This window comes from Echiichthys vipera (assembly GCF_963691815.1).
Source record: "Echiichthys vipera genome assembly, chromosome: 19".
Taxonomy (NCBI): domain Eukaryota; kingdom Metazoa; phylum Chordata; class Actinopteri; order Perciformes; family Trachinidae; genus Echiichthys; species Echiichthys vipera.
Genome location: NC_139844.1, coordinates 17,182,930 through 17,202,276, shown reverse-complemented (window position 1 = coordinate 17,202,276; position 19,347 = coordinate 17,182,930). Strand labels below are relative to the sequence as shown.

The 19,347-nt window shown below is 40.5% G+C and overlaps 1 protein-coding gene across 1 annotated transcript; it reads left to right on the top strand.

Annotated features, from left to right (window-relative positions):
- Positions 1 to 5,732: 5,732 nt before the first annotated feature.
- LOC310962193 (adenylate cyclase type 8) lies at positions 5,733 to 17,628 on the top strand (the record flags this gene model as incomplete). Its single annotated transcript, XM_083934576.1, has 20 exons — positions 5,733 to 5,888; positions 7,412 to 8,155; positions 8,603 to 8,752; positions 8,935 to 9,065; positions 9,251 to 9,362; positions 9,461 to 9,588; positions 9,728 to 9,886; positions 10,895 to 11,129; positions 11,209 to 11,379; positions 11,468 to 11,568; positions 11,835 to 12,036; positions 13,092 to 13,184; positions 13,322 to 13,482; positions 14,255 to 14,336; positions 14,533 to 14,691; positions 15,009 to 15,155; positions 16,347 to 16,439; positions 16,528 to 16,642; positions 16,777 to 16,979; positions 17,419 to 17,628. 20 exons carry the CDS (start codon positions 5,733 to 5,735, stop codon positions 17,626 to 17,628), a joined length of 3,552 nt encoding a protein of 1,183 aa, XP_083790702.1.
- Positions 17,629 to 19,347: the final 1,719 nt, after the last annotated feature.

Here is a 19,347-nt window from a genome sequence, read left to right as displayed (position 1 = left end):
GGAAAAGTTCCACTTGACTACATGACTACATGCTTTCTCATGAATCAGTGAATGCTGATTCTAACCTATATAGAGTCTGAACTTCCCTTTTCATTCATACAACTCCAGATCATATCCTTATTTATGTAGAAGTGCAGCCATCCAGACCTCTCTAAATTCGTTCAGTGATGCAAAAATTAATAAAAATGAATGATTAGTGAAATGAAAAGGCAATTCAAACGGACCATCAGGCTATAATGGAATACATCAAAAACTATTTAAAATCAGTGTGCTGTAAGATGGGTCTTTTTTTTACCAGTTGGTGGCATCAGTGAGTCAGGAGAATCTAATAGGAGATTGCTACAGGCAAAGCAGTCTGCAATACCCTATAGTTATTAACATGCATTAAGGACAATATATTTTAAATTGTATACATGACATGTCACATTATCTGCCACCTTTTTTGAAATCTCAACGTAGTGCTTCTTGGTGGACCATGTTTAATTCCAAAGGTCTTTTAACCCCTATAACCCATCAGACCCGTCTGACAGTATTTTTGTCCTCCATGCCGCTGTCATCTCGTTATCTATTCAGCCCCCATTAGATGGCTACTGGTGCCTCACCCTTTTAGAATCTTACTTATTTTGAGCTGATAAGCTAAAGCACAAAACAAAGGGGTTTGGGAGGTTACTGCTAGTTGTTATTGTAGGTAAATGCAACAGTTGAACAATGTTTGCAGAACGTTGAAGATGTTAACAGCACAAAAACTTCAGTATTTCACTATGGTTACCAAAATGGGCTTACTGGGGACAGGCCCATGGGTCTGGAAGCCCCCAAGCCAGGGCCTGTGTGACATTATTGTTTGTAACATTTCCTGTCGATCAGGAGATCACTCAAACACCTGTTGAAACACCAGAGGAAAAGCCCTTTACATTCACTTTGAAGGTGTAAAGCAGGCTTTTCTGGAAGGTTTTGTGTGGTGGGAAATGCAAGAACTGTTAAAATGAAAAAGTTCTAACACAATCTCTGCTCTGGTCAACATCTTTGTTTCACCTTGTCATAAACTGACCTTTACACATCTTTGCTTTCAAGAGTTTTGTGAGACTGCCAACAAAAGCTAGCATGCGTTCACTCTCCAACTGTAGTTTTACGACACACACCCATGCATACACAGTGCATTTGCAATACAACACCAATACCGACAGATGCAAATAGATTTCTGTGTCCAGTAGCGAAATGTTTGGTGAGCACGTAAGCCACAGGGTAACTTTTGTTTGCTGGTTTGGCTTTAGTGTGTGTGACAATCAGCTGATTAGTGCACAACCAAAGCAGTGACCTAATACTAATTAGCTTCTGGGGTTATAGCCTTAGCAGACTAATTCATCCTAACTCCTCCCTCAGGTGGACACTCCGAATAGAGTCACTAAATGAAATGGCAGATTTGTGCAGAAGACAAGCCTACAGTCGCTCTTAATGAACACATTCGTGCTATATCAGAATGATCGACAATGATTTACTCTTATTGTTTAACATTTCAGAGTTGTTTGACCGCATGTTTGTCAAGTGTACCATAGCTATGCAGTAATAGTACTGTAGAACTAATTGCCTTAGACCTTGAGACTATTTTTAGATGTACAGTAATCAGCAAGAAAGGTCTGAGTTACGCAGTCACAGTTGGACAGATGGGAACTCATTAGATCAGCCTTAGGGGCCTGGACACAATTAGCAAAGCTATTCTCAACTATAACCAGCTTACAACTAGGACCCCAGACCTGCTGATGCTCTCAGCCTCAAGTACTCTTCATTATCAATACTGAGGTATGTTTGTCTGTTCAACACGCGTGTTGTTCTTGTTGATATTTTCTTTTCTTGGTCTGATTCTCTTAGTCTCTCTCTTGTTGCCTTGCTGTAGGTACAATAAAATTCATCTTGATGTTGTGATTGTGTCTTGTTTAAAACAGCAAACAAAAAAATACTATTTAGGTAAATTGTTTACGGCCCCAGGTGAATCCAAATAGAATAATCCATCTCATTTGTTGAAGGATACCTTGTAAAAACAACATCAGCATGCACCAACAACTCAGTGCAAATTTCAAGAGATAATTGTTCGACACATAATGCTATTGTACGACACATAATGCTAATAAAATAGGAAAGCATCAAGCGATGCCACAAAATAATTAGAACATTTGTGCACTGGTTACAGAAAAGTTCTTGTTATGCAACCAGCCTGATACCAAGAGCAAGCATGAGGCAGAGGACGCTGAGCAGCAGAGTATATCACTGATCTCATGTTCTTAAGTGAGGTCTTATGGAGAAAATAATTAATTCAATCAATCAATCAGTTAATTTATCATCTACAGCAATGATTTATCTTGCTTCTCCGCTTTTCAGATAATGCTGCTCTTCTGCTGTTTTACATGATTTGTGTCTTTGAATACATTTTTTGAGTATTTTTGTATCATGCTTATTCTTAGTACACATCACAACTACAAAATTAAATTGTAATATTAAGTGCAAACCATTTTTTTAAAAGTCAGTTTAAATCTGTATGTATTCCCTGAACGTAATAAACATAATGATAAAATAAATACAAAATTGTGTTACCTGGAATTTAAAAATGGTTGTATTTACTCAGTATAAATATGTATGTACACAATATTAAGTAGAAGCGATTCAGTTGAATTACCACATTATATAACCCGTCCTTAAATTAAGTGAATGTATTCAACTATATAAATTTAGTTCATTTTAATTCAAAAAGAAAAAAAGAGATGTTGATTCAACTAAATATGATTTGTGTAAAGTGTTGCCATATTGATATTTTTAAGAAAATGTTAAATTTCACAGTAAATGTGTTCACAGGGAAGTTAAAGATAATGAAGTTTGATTGACTGTATGTGAATTACAGGTAAATAATATCATGAGAGAAAGCATATCTGTATCAAGGGAAAAGAGAGACACGTCGGACAATCGGCAAATATACTCTTCAAAAAAACAGGGATAACACTTGTTTTATTGATTTAATTAAATTTTTTATAATTGATGGCAAACAGACATTTAAAGTCTGGACTGAAAAAAACATTTAACTTATCCTTTAGAAACAAATCAACAGCATTGTTGGTCCTCATCTGATTAACACGCTACTAGTGTTTACAAAAAGAAAACAATATCCGAAAGCTCACACAGTATATTTCAAGTGTATGAAACACAATAAAACTGCCTTTATTTTACAGCAAGGAATCAAAATATTTTCTCCATCAAAATATTGCGCAGATAGCTCTGTAATATTGTAATGCCCTCTAGTTCACACCTGAATAGAAATGCTCGGTAGAGACAGCAGTTAGCAGCCATTTGCTTTTAAATCGCCCCTGGTCACCCGGAGATGATTCAGCATCCTCACTGGCACAGTCTGCCTGGGCTTGCAGACTTAACGTTTTAAACTGTTGACCCCTATGGCTCTAACTGCAAATTCGCATACTGAAATAACCAAGGAGCACAAAAGGCGATGTGGATGCAGTAACTCTGCTTCCAATTTCAGTGATGACATCAACATGGGAGCAGAGCAAATGTAAAAAGAAAAATGTAGAGAGTATGAAAGAGAGAGAACATGAAAAAGCACTGATCATAATACTACTGAATTGAAATGTCAGCTCTGCTTTTAAAAGATTCGGTTGACTCTGCCCAAGGTTGGGAACATTGCATTTATCTTGCCGTTGTCTTGGTGCCACTGATCTCAGCTTTGAAGGTGAGTGAGAGTTGCTGCCTCTGATTTACTAATCCTCTTTGCACTCTTCTCTCCTGCAGCTCTGCTTCAGGGCATTTGTTAATTTCATTTCAAAACCGTCCCGGTGGTCGTCTACAACCCTGCCAGGGCAAATCCACACTTCCTGGCGCGACCTTTATCCCCCTCTCTTCATCCGTTTTGGACACTTCATCACAGTGGGGACTTTTTCAAATTTTATTTTTCCCTTTCATGGAGTATGCCGTAATTTTCAGATCTGCACACAGCTCTTGTGCGATGGAATCGGCAAAGTGGATTATGTCGGGCTGGACGAATACATCCTATGGCAAATGCTGGACATGAGGAGAGGATACGCAATATGTAAATCCATACAGGTCAGTTGTGGCCACAAGCCAAAATCCGTTTGTCTGACAATTAAGTTGTTCTTTATACTACAAGTGTTGACCTCTTCAGACTTTTCCCCTTCTCCATGCACCTTGGAAGTAAGTGAAATTGTGCCAGATATACGTACTATGCTTCTTCACAACTCTTGTTTTCTCAGGTGTACTTTTTCTTATATAATATATTTTGATATTAGAGTAACAAGAGAAATGTAAATGCTTGCTGTGTGATCAACACGTTCTGCCATATTATTATCAATACATCAATCGCTCACATTGTGAATATTTTCAGCTGCCATAATGACAGCATTCATTGAAATGCAGCTCTTCTAAAAAAGTGTTTTATCATATCCAGTCTGTGACAATTAGACTGCTGACAGCGGACCCCTAGGGGGAAGGATGGCAGCAACTAGAGCCAGAAGGACGCGGAGGAGTTTAACTTTGGGCATTAACCAGCTCAAGTCTAAATCTAATCTAAATCTGGCCTCCGGATAATTTGTTGGAAAGCTGCCCTTCTTGTGGCACACACAACACGTGGAGCCTACTATGCTCCAACATGTTGATTGCGTGCAGCATAACCAGTTCTGTTCACATAAATGCTCATTTTATGAATTGCTTTTCAATACTAAAGATGATTTGATTTGATTCATTTTAAAAGGTGCGGGCACATTTATCGGACACATGTCCTGTGTGATCCAAGTGTAAATGAAATCGGGAGCGACAAAGGCTGTAAAACCAATAGTACAGATTTTCATGACTCAGCCTCATCGGTATACGCTACAGTAGAAAGCAACAGAGTGGAAGCCGTGGTAAATTAGGAGGTGGATAAACTGTTATCTCAAACCAGTAGTTGTCGAAAAAGGAGACCAACAGCAATATTAACCAAAAGATTTCAAAGATTTTCCAATCCCGTTGCATTTTGGGAAATGGATCCTTCCCATAATGCAACTGAAAAGTGTAATTCATTCGAACCCCTTCCACCTGGTAAAGACCAACATCCTTCAAACACCACGCCCCCAGTTTGTGAGACCTTCGCTTATAGATTTGATGTCTCCGAGTCCAAACTGAGATGACCCTGATGACATCACTGCAACATCAGCAGGGTAATCTTCATGACAAGGCTCCTCCAGAGCCAAAGAAGATATTATGCAGTTAGCCTGTGAATATTCTCATTTGTCCTGGTCGTCGTTATCCTCAAAGAAATTTAAGTCAGAAGCAACTGGACTTGGTTATTTGTCTACGAAGACGTTTCACCTCTCATCCAAGAGGCTTCATCAGTTAATTTACGCATCTGACCAGGCTGGGACTGGTCCAACTATCTGGTGTGGAGATCTAGGTATTTAACCTCTAGTGAGGGCGTTGACAAGGCTGATGATGTCACTGGAACCCATTGTGCTCCAAGTGCCAACGACAGTCGTTGCTGGGAAGTTGTTTTAAGACGTATTATGCCGTTGTTTTTAGACTTGGTTAATGAAATTAATTTGGTGGATTGTCCCTTTAAAGAATGTTGCTTGTGTGAGATCTGATCATCATCTTTGTCTTTTTTCCCACCCCCAACGATGATGGCTCCAGGCTTCTGCCTCCACCTGATCTGAGATCAGCAGATGAGGTCAGCTAAGCTCATCACCATGGTGACCTACTCTGAGACGACACAGGTCTCCCCCATGGAGCTGTGTGAGCCGACCTGCCTGACCGCCACCCTGTCCCCTGGGCTGCGGCGGAAAAAGATGCTATGGCAGAACGCTGTAAAACACATCATTATCCAGCAGGAGCTCAGTGCCCAGGTGATTTATTATCCCACAGTCATCAGTAGGTTTGTTGCATCCAGATGGAACTGTTGATTGTACTGTTTTGTTTTGTTTTGTTTTGTAAATATTCCCCTACAAGATTATGAGTGCTGTGTGTACTGGAACAGATGTCCTATCCTATGAATCACTTCCTCATTTCACACAAACCAGAAAGAAAATTGAACTAAGCTGAACGCCCAGTTTGCTGTCTCTGTCTGATAGTTTCTGCATCAACATTATTAACATGAATTATTGGGCCACTGCAGAATAAGTTCAGATCACCCATGCTGTCATCAAATGTTAAATTCAATTAAATTGAACAAATACTTTGAAGACCCAGTGCCAAATAACCAAAAAAACGACTTCCTTTACAGTATTTGCCCGTTGTTTTCTGATGTATACCTTCACTCAGATACAATGGAGGTGAATGGAACTAAATTTGTAGAGCTCAAATTTTTGAAAAACGTAAAATTTGGTGGCCCAAATCAGGCAGATAGTTTAATGTATCACAAAATCGGAAGAAATAAACATGGGTACCATCAGGCTAAGGAGGGAAGTAATGTTTTTGTATAGCTCCCCGCCGGCAACAGCCATGGCCCAGAGGCTTAATGTATTCGGGTTGTCAGTACTTGCGTACATCCCACACTTGTGAATGTGACATCCTATGAAGCCCTGGAGGGATTTTCTTCAAATTTGGCACACATGGGCTTGCAGACTTTTAGGTAACGTTTTTAACTGTTGACCCCTATGGCTCTAATTGCACATTCACATACTGACATAACTAGGAGCACAAAACTCTGCTTTCAATTTCAATGATGACATCAACATGGGAGCAGAGTAAATAGAGAGAATGAAAGATGAAAAGAAATGTGCTACAAATGTTCACTTGGATGAAGTGATTAGATGTTAGAGGTAAAGGTCAAGATGACTGAGACCTCACAAAACGTAACTCAAGAATTCCTACACTAATTATGACAACATTTCACATAAATGTCTAAAAGGATAAAAATGATGAAATGATGAATGGTGGATTGTCAGATACTGAATTGGTGACGCTAATCTTGAAACTGCTGATTATTATCTGTGCTGCCGGGTTGAAGATGTGAGTGAGCTGTCCTTAAAAAATACACGTATTCACTACAAATATTAGTAATTCTGGACAGTTTGGATTTAAACTGCAATGTGACTGGTCGGCGGAGGAATACAACCGCAAGGAATTTGTTTTTCGGTTGTGGTTTACCACAAAGGGTATGAGCACAGATCTGCTCATAGATCAGTCTCCAAAAGCACAATTCAGTGATAATTATTAAGAACCGAAAAGCCTACCCTACACATACTGTAGGTAAAAAAGACATCAACAGCCATAATCAGTGTGCTTTCCAACATAAAGCCATTTCTGGACCAGTACAACCTATTTGTCGTTTAAAGGAATGGTCTGAAGTTCAGCAAAAAGGATGGGAACGGGAAAAAAAAGCCTGATGTTACAGTAAACCCATTTAATCTTCTGTGGCTTTTGACAGGTGGGTGTGGAGCCAGCAAGTAAAATCTTTGTGACTGATACCTACATGGAGGAGATCAACAAACAAATACGCAGCAAGGCCTCACGTGGTGTCACAAAACGTCGCTCCTCCACATTGAGAGTGCACCCTTCCCAGCCCCGTGGCTCCACCAGCACGCACAGAAGTGCCAGGGGTTCTGTCAATGAATACGCCAGCGATGCCGACTTTTTTGTGCACTGGGGCCACACAATTCGTGGCGTCTACATACCAACCCTGAGACACACCTTCAAGTCTCGGGACCTCGAGAAACTGTACCAGCAACACTACTCCCACCAAAGACGCAACTCTTTAGCCATCACCAATGTAATCGACGCCTTGGCGAAGCTACACGTATTGGTTCTGTACCTGGCACTGGCCCCTGAGACAGATACAGACACTCTGCGTGGCTGCCTGACTGGCATTTTCATGGTGTTAGCTATAGCACTGTGCATCCTGGTGTTAACCTGCAAAGACTCCCTGTCCCCACAGTGGCTTCACTATGCTGGGCTAGCCAGCTGGTTGTCGCAGACCACACAGGTGCTGGGAGGACTAGGGTATGGACTGGAAAAAGACCCATCGTGGTATATTTTATTCACATTGTTCGCCACATACACGCTGCTGCCGTTACCTCTGCTCTGGGCCATATGCGCCGGCTCCTTCACCTCATTACTGCACCTTCTGGTGGAGATAGTATACCACTACAATGATGCCGTGCTTTTGAGAAAGGTGAGAAAATCGGTATTTGGTACGTCAGAAAAGATTGCTAAGTGTTTTATCTGAACTGTCGAAACTTTTAGTCCAATTCATTACAGATGAAGATTCCTTCTGTTTCAGGTCCTTATAACACAGTTATCTACTATGTCTGAGGCTTAATAAAAAAACAGACTGATGATGTTGTAATGTCTTCCCAAAGTGTAAAAATCATCTCTGAGAGCACCAGTGTATAATGCAGAAGAAGCCATGTTTTATTCATGTATTGGACTTACTGGGTATTGTCTAAGTTGATATTTTATAACCATTAATTAACCGCTTTATATTTATTTTCACAATTATATCTCCAGCTCATGCATTTCCCTCTGACATCCTGTTTCCTATTTGTTATCCTCTTCTTAGCCCGCATGCATTGGGTTCTCCTACTTCACTGTATGAATGCAAAATCTCTCTCGGATGCAGGTATTTGCCAAAGGCCTGCTGTACCTGGGTATGAACACTGCCGGCTTGTTCATCCACTACCTGACTGACCACGCCCAAAGACAGGTCTTCCTGGAGACGCGGCGCTGCATTGAGGGTCGCCTCAAACTAGAGCAGGAGAACCAGAGACAGGTACAGTGACGGCTGGCATTCTGCTATAGGTTAGACTTGGAGCAATACGAAGACAGTGATGTGCTGTATTAGGACCACTGTTGACTGTTTTCACTTTTGTCAAAACCTTGAAAGGTGTATAAACAAGCAATATGCTGGTTATACCAAACACTTTGAAATAGAGTTTATAATTTGCCACACAGGAGCGTCTGGTGCTATCGATTCTGCCTCGCTTTGTTGCCTTGGAGATGATCGCTGATATGAGCTCTTTGGAGGATGACCTCAATCCCCATGAATTTCACAAGATCTATATCCACCAGTACAAAGACGTCAGGTGCACACACACTGTTACTATTACAATGCCTGTATAAGAGGACTTGTTGTCGTCCTTTTCAAAGTGCAAACAGTCACATTCAGTCATGCGTTCACTTTAACCAAACGCTTCAGCAGGAATCTGGATATCTAATGTGCGTGTGGTTAACATACCACTTATTTTACAACTCTCTCTCTTCTTTGCAGCATCCTTTTTGCAGACATCAAGGGTTTCACACTGTTGTCCATGAACCTCTCGGCCCAGGATCTGGTCCGAACCCTTAACGAGCTCTTTGGACGCTTCGACCGACTGTCAGATGTGAGAGTTTGAGCTCTGTTTTTTTTTAAGGATAACATATATGTTCTATTCTATCAATCATTTCTTTTCTCTTTTCCCTGGTCCCTTCCTCATCACAGGAGCACCACTGCATGCGGATAAAGATACTGGGAGACTGTTACTACTGTGTGTCAGGGGTTCCTGAGCCTCAGCGTGCCCATGCCCATCATTGTGTTGAGTTGGGCCTGGCTATGATCAGCACCATACGGTCAGTCTTAACTCAGTGGAGTTCTAGAGGGGGGTTATCGTGCCTCCTGCATAATAATGATATACTGCATGTTTATGTGCAGAAAGAACAATAGCAATAACTCATCAGTCTTACATACTTCACTACCGACCAACACCAGGTACCTGCGGAAGCAGTTGAACATGAACATGGACATGAGGATTGGGATCCACTCGGGCTCTGTCCTGTGTGGGGTGCTTGGTCTGCAGAAATGGCAGTTCGACGTCTGGTCCTGGGACGTGGGCATTGCCAACATGCTGGAGGCCGGGGGCATACCAGGGTGAGTGGTAGCTTTTGTTTGTGTTACCTTTGATGTAACACATTTAATCCTCACCTGGGTTGCAACATGTTTTTATGGTAAACCACCTGGATCCCACTGTTATCCCTCTATCTTTATCTATACCTTAAAAAAATGTCCTAAAATTTAATGAAAGTGCCTCGCAAAATTCCGAAACCTCCATAAAACAAACAAATAACCTTAGCATAAGCCCTTGCTATTTCATTAAGTATGTGCATTTTCCCTCTAGCCTCAGTTTTCAACACAGACCCAAATCACATATTCATCCAGAAACACTGTAACCACAGCAAAGTGTATATAGCCACACTTTGGTTTTCTACATTAGATGATACTAGACAGGCTTGTTAAGTCTATGGCTTCTAAGGTTACGCGGTATGTCAAATTTTTCAAACCAGCCACCATCAGCCCAGCATCCAGCGATTGCCGATGTATTTCCCAGGTGTATGTGCGTTGGTGGGAGTGACCCCTGGGAGATGTGTTCAAGCTGCGAGGTCCCTATAAGAGATGCACCGATCCCTGTATCGCTTATTTATCTAGGACCTACCAGATAAATAAGCAAAGTAAACTCACAAACTGTGAAGGAAGGACATATACTTATTTTCCTTAGTAAACAGGAAAATACAGCCTTCTGAAAGTTCACAGAACTAACGTGTTAGCTTAATTAACTTGCTAACTCATCGCAAAACACACTGCATACAAACTGGGCTGGAAAAAAACAAAACTCACCAAACCTGTCTTTGTTAGTGTTTCAACTGTTCCAACAGTCACCAAATTTGAATTGGTTGAAACAAATCCTAAATTCAGTATAAGCACAAAGAGCAATGTACTCAGCGATCGCAGATAGATTTGTCCAATACTAATGGCTTCCTCAGTTATGTAAAAAGCTAAGCACAGTTCCTCGTTGTTTTTTTCTTGTGATTGGAGAGGAATTCTTTATAAATTATATCACATTAAATCATTTTCTCTGCTTTTTTTTCATCTCCCATCTAGACGCATCCACATCTCAAGAGCGACTCTGGACTGCCTAGAAGGCACCTACAAAACAGAAGCTGGTAATGGCCGTGACAGGAACGAGTTTCTGCTCAAACACAACATCGACACTTTCCTCATCTGCCCTCAAGAGGCAAAGAACCAAGTTGGCCATGCTGAGCCACCCAAAGTCCTGAAAACGAATCGAACCTGGACCCCAGAGCTGCCCTTTGGGAATGTCGTTGACATGAACAGTGTAGGTGTTTCTGAACAGCATTTTATTGTTGGTACTAAATACCTGATTCAACTCACACCATTGGTTTCTTTTCCTGCAGATCCTGGCCTCCTTTACCAATGGCTCAATGCCCAACATATGGCAGTCCACCTCCAAGGAGATCAACAAACGCATCAAACATGCTATTGAGGTTCAAAGCAGTGACCGTATGCACAGGGAGCACATCACTCAACTGACCCTGGTGTTCAAAGACACGCACATCGAGGAAAAGGTACAGACGCTGTTTGTTTGGTGGAAATAAGTTAAAGCAGCAGAGTGACTTAGGCTGATCTTTCTTTGGTCTCCTTTGGTTTGTGCAGTTCTCCCAGATGAGAGATGAAATGTTCAACTCCAACCTGGTCTGCTCCTTCATCATGCTCCTCTTTCTTATAGCTGTACAGGCCCTTGTTCCTGCGCCCAGGTTAGGAGGCACCAACATTGTCAATCGGAAGCTCAAGTTAATGTCATTTTTATGGGTTTATCAGATTTGTAAAGTCATTACATTGTTGTACTTTGGTGCCATCTGGAGGTCATATTGAGAATTGTATTCACACTTTTCTGGAGCATATGTCGCACATTTCCTATTGTTTCTCAATTAACATTACACATTATCACATTAACATTTTTACTACTTTACTCACTTCCTTCCTCTTCCGCTTACATCCCTCCCTTGTTTTTCTTCGGCAGGCTGTTCCCAGCCGTCCTCCAGTTTTCAGTCTTCCTGTTCATCTACATGCTGCTGCTGCTGTTGGCCCTTGCTGAGGAGTTCATGTGCACTCCTGCACCACTGCAGCATTTCTGCTGCTGGATCCATGAAAACAACAGCGCCCGCAACTTCCTCACTCTTACAGCCATCGTCATCAACTTTGGCTTGGTCTCTACTGACATGGTGAGAGTCTAAAAAACATGGCTCCAGTATTGGATTAAGTTCCCTGCTACAACATTCGTTTTTATACTGCTGTTGGTGCCTGCTCTTCAGAGGAAGTCAAGAGATTTACATATAAAACTGAACCTTGCAGATTACATGAACGTTATACCCCCCTTAATACGGAGGACGGAAACTGACAAGATAATAATAGAAATAATAATAATAAATATATATGTGAATTAAGAAATACATTTGAAATAGATGCAAAAATGTATTCATGAATTTGAAGAAAGAAAAGGAAAAAAAAGAAAGAAAAGGGAACATTAAATAGGAAAGTAAATATATAGTAGCCTAGCAAACAGGCGAGTCTGCTGAGCTCATGTCTTATTTGCTTTGACATTTGAGTCTGTCCACTCTCCCGTTCACACAGATTTCCAGCAGCTTGAGATCTGACCAATCGCAACTGCTTATGTCATGTGAGGCGGGTTAAAGACGACAGAATAACGTCGTAGTTACCAAATATAGCTGGTGTTCTAAACCCACCACAATTTACTCACAAAACTCAGCTCAGACTGTCAAACTAGACGGTGCTGATCAAATATGAATTAAGATTCTGTTACTGCATTGCCTCATTCTTGCCTAATATGTGCCTAAAACACATTTTAGTGTACTGTTTAGCTGTAATTTGACAAAGTTTGTGACCCAGCAGTGAGAAGCCAAGCTATGTCGTTTCGTTGTTCTGATTGGTAATTGGTCTATCCAGCTGCGTCCAGAGGCATTTTGGTCTTCACTGTTGTTAACGCCTTCTTAAAATTGAACATAAACTGAGAGATTACAGACTAATACGCAAATGCAAATTAGTCAAGCCAGACTAAATCAATTAATTCAAAGGTAAATAGATGAAGAAGCTAATTAAAACCAAAAAAATCACAGATTATTATTTAATTTTGCATATATTTATGTTTGATATTGTTTTTTGTACATTTATATATCGAGTATTTTTTTTATTTTGGCAGCTTCTGTGCTCCAGAGGTTTTATGTGACTTGTATAGTTTGTGCTGTGTGCCTGTGTCCAGGTATGGTGCATTCTCACAGACACGGGGGAGACTGATGTAATCAACAGAACCAACACAGCCTCACGTCCAGTCACCCTCTGCACTAACCCTGAGGTAAAGACAGCGTGTTCACATTCAACATCTGTCGGCACAAACGTTTGGTCTCATTAAATTAAACACTATCACATTTTTTCACTTCAAGCAAGTTATCAAGATACTTTGTTCTTGAGTGTCTCTTATTCACTCCTTAGGTCTTTGTATTTAGTGGTGTGATCGCCATGGTGACTTGTGCAGTGTTCCTGCGTCTAAACTCTCTGCTGAAGCTGGCAGTGTTGCTGCTGGCGGTGGTCGTCTACTCCTACCTCATCCACCTGGCCTTCCTCACACTCACACGCCATGATATGCTGCACAGGTCGGTGCAAAATACACACCAGTCAGCTCAGGATGGGCTTTTTTTGCATTCAGTTTGATGTTTATAACTTTTTGAGTAGTTATAAAAAAAGATTCAGTATTTCCTTGACTGTTGCTCTTGGGAGTGTGTAAGTAGTTGGGTTTTGGTTTGTCTGTACATATATATATATATATATATATATATATATATATATATATATATATATATATATATATATATATATATATATATAAATATACGGTATATGTATACAGTATATCGTTTACTTGTATTCTAAAGAAATTCCATTACTCTTGAATTCAAATATGTTACTTAAATAAATGTATGTATTACAAGCAAAAGGAATTTAAAGTTATTCCTTATGCAGATTATGTTATTACAGAATATTATATTATTCTGTTTTTTATCACTAACAAATACATTTAACAGTGTTTTAATGTTGTAGTTCAGTGTGGAGCCAATTTACATATTATTTTACTATTATATACATATTTGACATACTTCTGAGTAGGTTGGTAGTATAGTGCAACATCATGTAATAACTGTAAGTGTCAAAATAAAGGAAGTGGAGTAAAAAGTATTATATTTCCCCTCTAGTAGATGTATAAAGTATAGAATGGAACTATTCATATAAAGTACAGTATGTTAAAATTACAAATATACCAGTAATACTATTATGTCAACTATACTTGATTTCCTGGTTAGGTACTGAATTTATTTTTACATAATTCACCCCTCTATATTTCACCTCTCTTCGTTCATTTCTGCACAGGTCTCACTATGTCAGGAGAAAAGGAATCTCCATCCTCCTCATGGCCATGTTTATTGTTGCTGTCTTCTACAACGGGCGGCAGGTACTGTTAAACGCAGTGAAGTTTTCCCTGCGTTGAGCATGCTGCTTTGATATTCGTCAGCCATCATGGCATCATTTTTTCTGACTTGTATTATTGAGACCAAATCTGTACTCCTTCACTGAGTAGACGTGCAATGAATTGTGTCTCACACAGGCATGTGATCCCTGAAAGTGTCATTTGTGCTTTACTTTCCCAGTGGGAGGCAACTGCCAGACTGGACTTCCTGTGGCGTCTGCAGGCCCAACAGGAAGTGGAGGACATGAGGGAATTGCGGGAACATAACGAGTGTCTGTTACACAACATCCTGCCTATGCACGTGGCGAGACATTTTCTGGACCGGAGCAAGTATGATGAGGTGCAGAAAACATGACCCGTGTCAGCCTCTTCCTTCCTTTTTTCACAAATGAATTGGCCTTCATTGCCTTTATCAGGGGAGGATATTTGAAAGTTATATCTATTATAAATGTTCAGTGGACTATTTGAATTGTCAGCTGAGCAACATCATTTCCATTTCCAGTGTTTCAGTAGATTCTTTACGTTTAATTTTCTTTGGGAACAACAGCTGACATCTTGTAATGATAACTACCGGTAAATGTTGTACTGAAAAAATAAATCTATATACCAGTCAAACAAAGAGGTTTTTAGGGATGACGTTTATGACACGATTTTCAGGAGCTTTACTCCCAGTCCTACGATGAAGTTGGTGTCATGTTTGCCTCCATCGCTGGGTTCAACGAGTACTTTGAGCAGAAAGAGATCAGACATGAAGGAGTGGACTGCCTCCGACTTCTGAATGAGATCATAGCTGGCTTTGACGAGGTGAGTACGGGACTGAAAATGAAAGTGTGCTCGGTTCAGTAGATGCAGATTATGTAAAACTCGGAACAAAGTTAAGGTCCCATATTGTGCTCATTCAGGGGAATATATCCGTATTCACCTGCCTGTTATGGGGAAGGTTTTCGATGCCTCTGTACTTAACGGGGGAATTGTTAGGTCTATGTAAATCATAAAAGAGTCATAGAGTGTGCTCTTTACCTAGTTTGTAAAGTGTCCTGAGATAACTTTTGTTATGATTTGACACTGTAAATAAAATTTAATTGAATTGAATTCACCCTCTCTCTGAAACGCTCCATCTTAGTCTCTTTATAATAATAATAATAATAATACATTTTATTTGTAAAGCACTTTTCATTATTTAAAACAATCTCAAAGTGCTACATAGTAAGACAAGGTTAAAAGCAAGGGCAGGAAGATACAAAGGTGGTAGAAGGAGGTCTTGCAGAGATGTTTGATGTGGGTGTCAAAAGTTAGATGAGTGTCGAATCTTACCCCCGGGTTGGTGACTGTTGATGACAGGGGTATGTTTTGACCAGAGAATGTGATGTGTGTTATGGGAGATGACCGGACCTGGTGTGGTGTGCCAACTAAAATAGCTTCTTTCTTTAAAATTCCCTCCTGAAAAATCCCAGTCTGCTCTGATTGGTCAGCGTTTCCGGGTCTTCTACATCTGCTCTCTCTGTGTCTCTGCACCTGTAGCCGGGGAATGTCTGTTATAGCACTGTTGCTGCATTTTATACTATATAGTATAATTACTATATAGTATAATTGTTTCATCACAATCGTACAGAAGTCCTGACAGCTCGTTTAAAGTCACAGTTTCTGAATACGAACCTGCGTGCATTTCTCTGTGGATTGAGCATTTTTGAATCAAAAAAGACATGGCAATCCCACTTATACAATATCAGACCTTTAAATACTTAAAGTATAGTATTGCTTTTGAGGTGTAAAGGGTCATTTATTTATAGTATAGTGTAGATATACAGTATGTATCTAGGTACTATAAATAAGAACAAAATCATTCTTTATAATGCATTTTAATATGTTTAGATTTATCTGTGTATGGTATATTTAAGGGATTCCCCCATCCCCACCCCTATTATTACCCATCGCATAACACTATATATGAGCTTGATGTGTTATTTCACATGTTTATCTGAAATATTTCACCAGCTGTTGGAGGAGTCGTACTTCCACTATGTGGAGAAGATCAAGACCATTGGGAGTTGCTACATGGCAGCCTCTGGCTTAGCTCCAGACGGACAGGTGGGACATATCATTGCACACATTCTGCTATTTCTTTGACATCATCTGCACCTACTTTTATATCTTCATCTATCTCTGTCTCTATCAGGCACCAATGAATGAGTGGAATCACCTGAGTGAGCTGGTTTTATTTGCGTTGGCAATGCAAGAGACTTTAAAAGACATTAACAGGCTCTCCGCCAAAAACTTTCAGCTACGTGTGGGTAAGCATAAACAATGGATGCTTGATTTCTTTTTTTAAAAAAACACTCTGTGCAAGGATTTCTGCTGCCATCGATTTGACACAAAGTCATTATTCGTCTTGAGTAAATGACTTGCCTGTGTTGCACTGAAACAGGCATCGCCCACGGGCCGGTGGTCGCAGGGGTGATCGGTGCCACCAAGCCACAGTATGACATCTGGGGGTCAACAGTGAACCTGGCCAGTCGCATGGACAGCACTGGGGTGTGCGGACGCATCCAGGTACCTGAGGCCACGCGCAGGGTCCTGGCAGAATGGGGGTTTGTCTTGGAGCTACGTGGAGAAATTTTTGTCAAGGGGGTGAGTAGCTGATTCTGTTATTCTGTCATTATACTTGTGTCTTTAAACACAAGTATAATGAAATGGAGAAACACCTTCCAATATACTGTGGAACTGATTTCACTGGGTAGCCACAAAGCTCACTTAAAGGGTCGGTAACGGTCAGTGAGGTTCTTAAAACCTCACTGTTAGGCATCTGCAGAAATTACATGAATAAATTTGTAGTGCAACTGTTGTGAAAGACAGTAGAGTACAACTAATGTTCAGGCCCTCAGGCTCAGGAACAAAAGGACAGGTAATACAAGGGTGACATCTTCTGGTAAAAAAAGAAACGACAGACAGAGGATCATCACTGTTCAGGAAGAAGACGTTAGTGCATTAGTGTGTATTTGTGAAGAGGTCCTAATGATAAAAATTAAGAAAGGATTATCACACTCTGTGACCGCTGCTGTCTTCACAGGTGAGCGAGCATCAGGGAAAGGTCCGCACCTACTTCATCAGCACCATGCGCAGCAAGATGGCCAGTTTTGGAAAAGATGTTCACATGGGGGCGCGGACAGGGGGACGCATGACGCTAGCAGGAGTGGTGTTTGGTCTCGTGCAGGCCAGACACAAGGAAAAGATGAGAGAGACCAACGGGGGGTTCGCTCTGACTCCCTGTGCCCTTTAATGCTAAGAGAACTCTTCGGGTCAGGTGACTGGAGGTGGAGGAGGACATGCATCACAGTCAAAGTCCGGACATATTGTTTCTACTGGTTTACAATTTTGTTGTGTGTGTTTCTTACTTTGCCATAACCAAACAGGCTGCACAAACAGAAGAGGGTGTAGCTGATAGCCAAAGGATCCAAATCCTACGGAAGCCCTGAGAGGCAAGTGAGAGGAAAAAAAACATTTGTTTCCAAGGGTTTGTTGTTGTTCTTCCACATGAAGCTGAAGTGCACCACTACCCCATGTTCTAAACTGGACTTATAGTGTTCATATTTTCTTCCAGGTAAGTTTCTCTATCTCTATCACACACACACACCGACACACCGACACACCGACACACCGACACACCGACACACACACACACACACACACACACACACACACACACACACACACACACACACACACACACACACACACACACACACACACACACACACACACACACACACACACACAGACACACAGACACACACACACACACACACACACACACACACACACACACACACACACACACACACAGATTTGAAACATTCTTATGGCAGAAATGAGTATTACTGCTAACAAGCTACCCTGGCAAAAGTTTTTTTTCTGCTTTTTTCCCTCCATATATTCTTAAGTCATAAAAACAGGAGATTAAACTATTTACATCCCACTTAGGAAATGTATCACCAGTATTTTTTTTTTCTCACTTGCCTCTCTGGGCTTCCGAAAAATGTAATTTTGTACAGATCTCACAAACGCCAACATGCTTTTTCTCTCTTTTCTTTTGCTGGGATAACACTCCAGCAAGTCCTCAGACCTCTAAACCAAAATACCTCAAAACAACCATCCTAACCTCTCAGACTTTCCAATGGCCTATACAGTTCTGACTTGTGTTTCTTTTCTTTCTTTTTTTACTTTGTTATCATGCATCATTCTCACATTGTTTCAGTATATTTTGTATTGTTGATTGACACATTACTTCCACTAAGCTACAGTTATCCCAGATTTTCAGAAATATCTGTTTTTAGTCGGACTCTGGTCCGATTAGTCCCATTATTTATGATGGTTTGGTTTCATATTGTGCTGTATATACTTCACCTGTGTATACATTAGCTCCCATTTAAGTGATATTCCTTGTCAGCTCTCAAGTCATTGTTGCTCTGGATTTTTGTCAAACACTTTTGTCTCAGTGCACGATTGCTTTTGCTTGCGTTGCTTAACTACAGTCTATTTCCAACAAGGCAGCCAAACTCCACAATGAGTGAGTGTTTATCTGTTTAACCAACTTATAATAATAACTAATGCCAAAACCACTCCTCCTCTTGTATACCAGCATATTAAAGCATAGGACACAGAAGGTTGTTTTTCCATGTAATAATGATATAATAATGTGTTATATTGTGTCACTGTCATACAGGCTAAAAAGCACCTTGTCGCTGCAAATGTGCAAATGACATGCTATGGGACTTCCTGAGGAGTGCATCAAGTAATTTGGCATATAAACCTTTGGGGGGGAAAAAGACAATCTCAAAAAGAGTTAAATATTGATTAAGCCATGATCAAAAAGTATATGTTTAAACACGTGACTGAGCTGGGCCTTTAAAATAAGACTGTGTTTTCAAAAAGTCTGGTATTCTGGAAATGCAAAAGTGTAACATTGTGGAATTCATTTTTCCGAGGTATATTATTATGT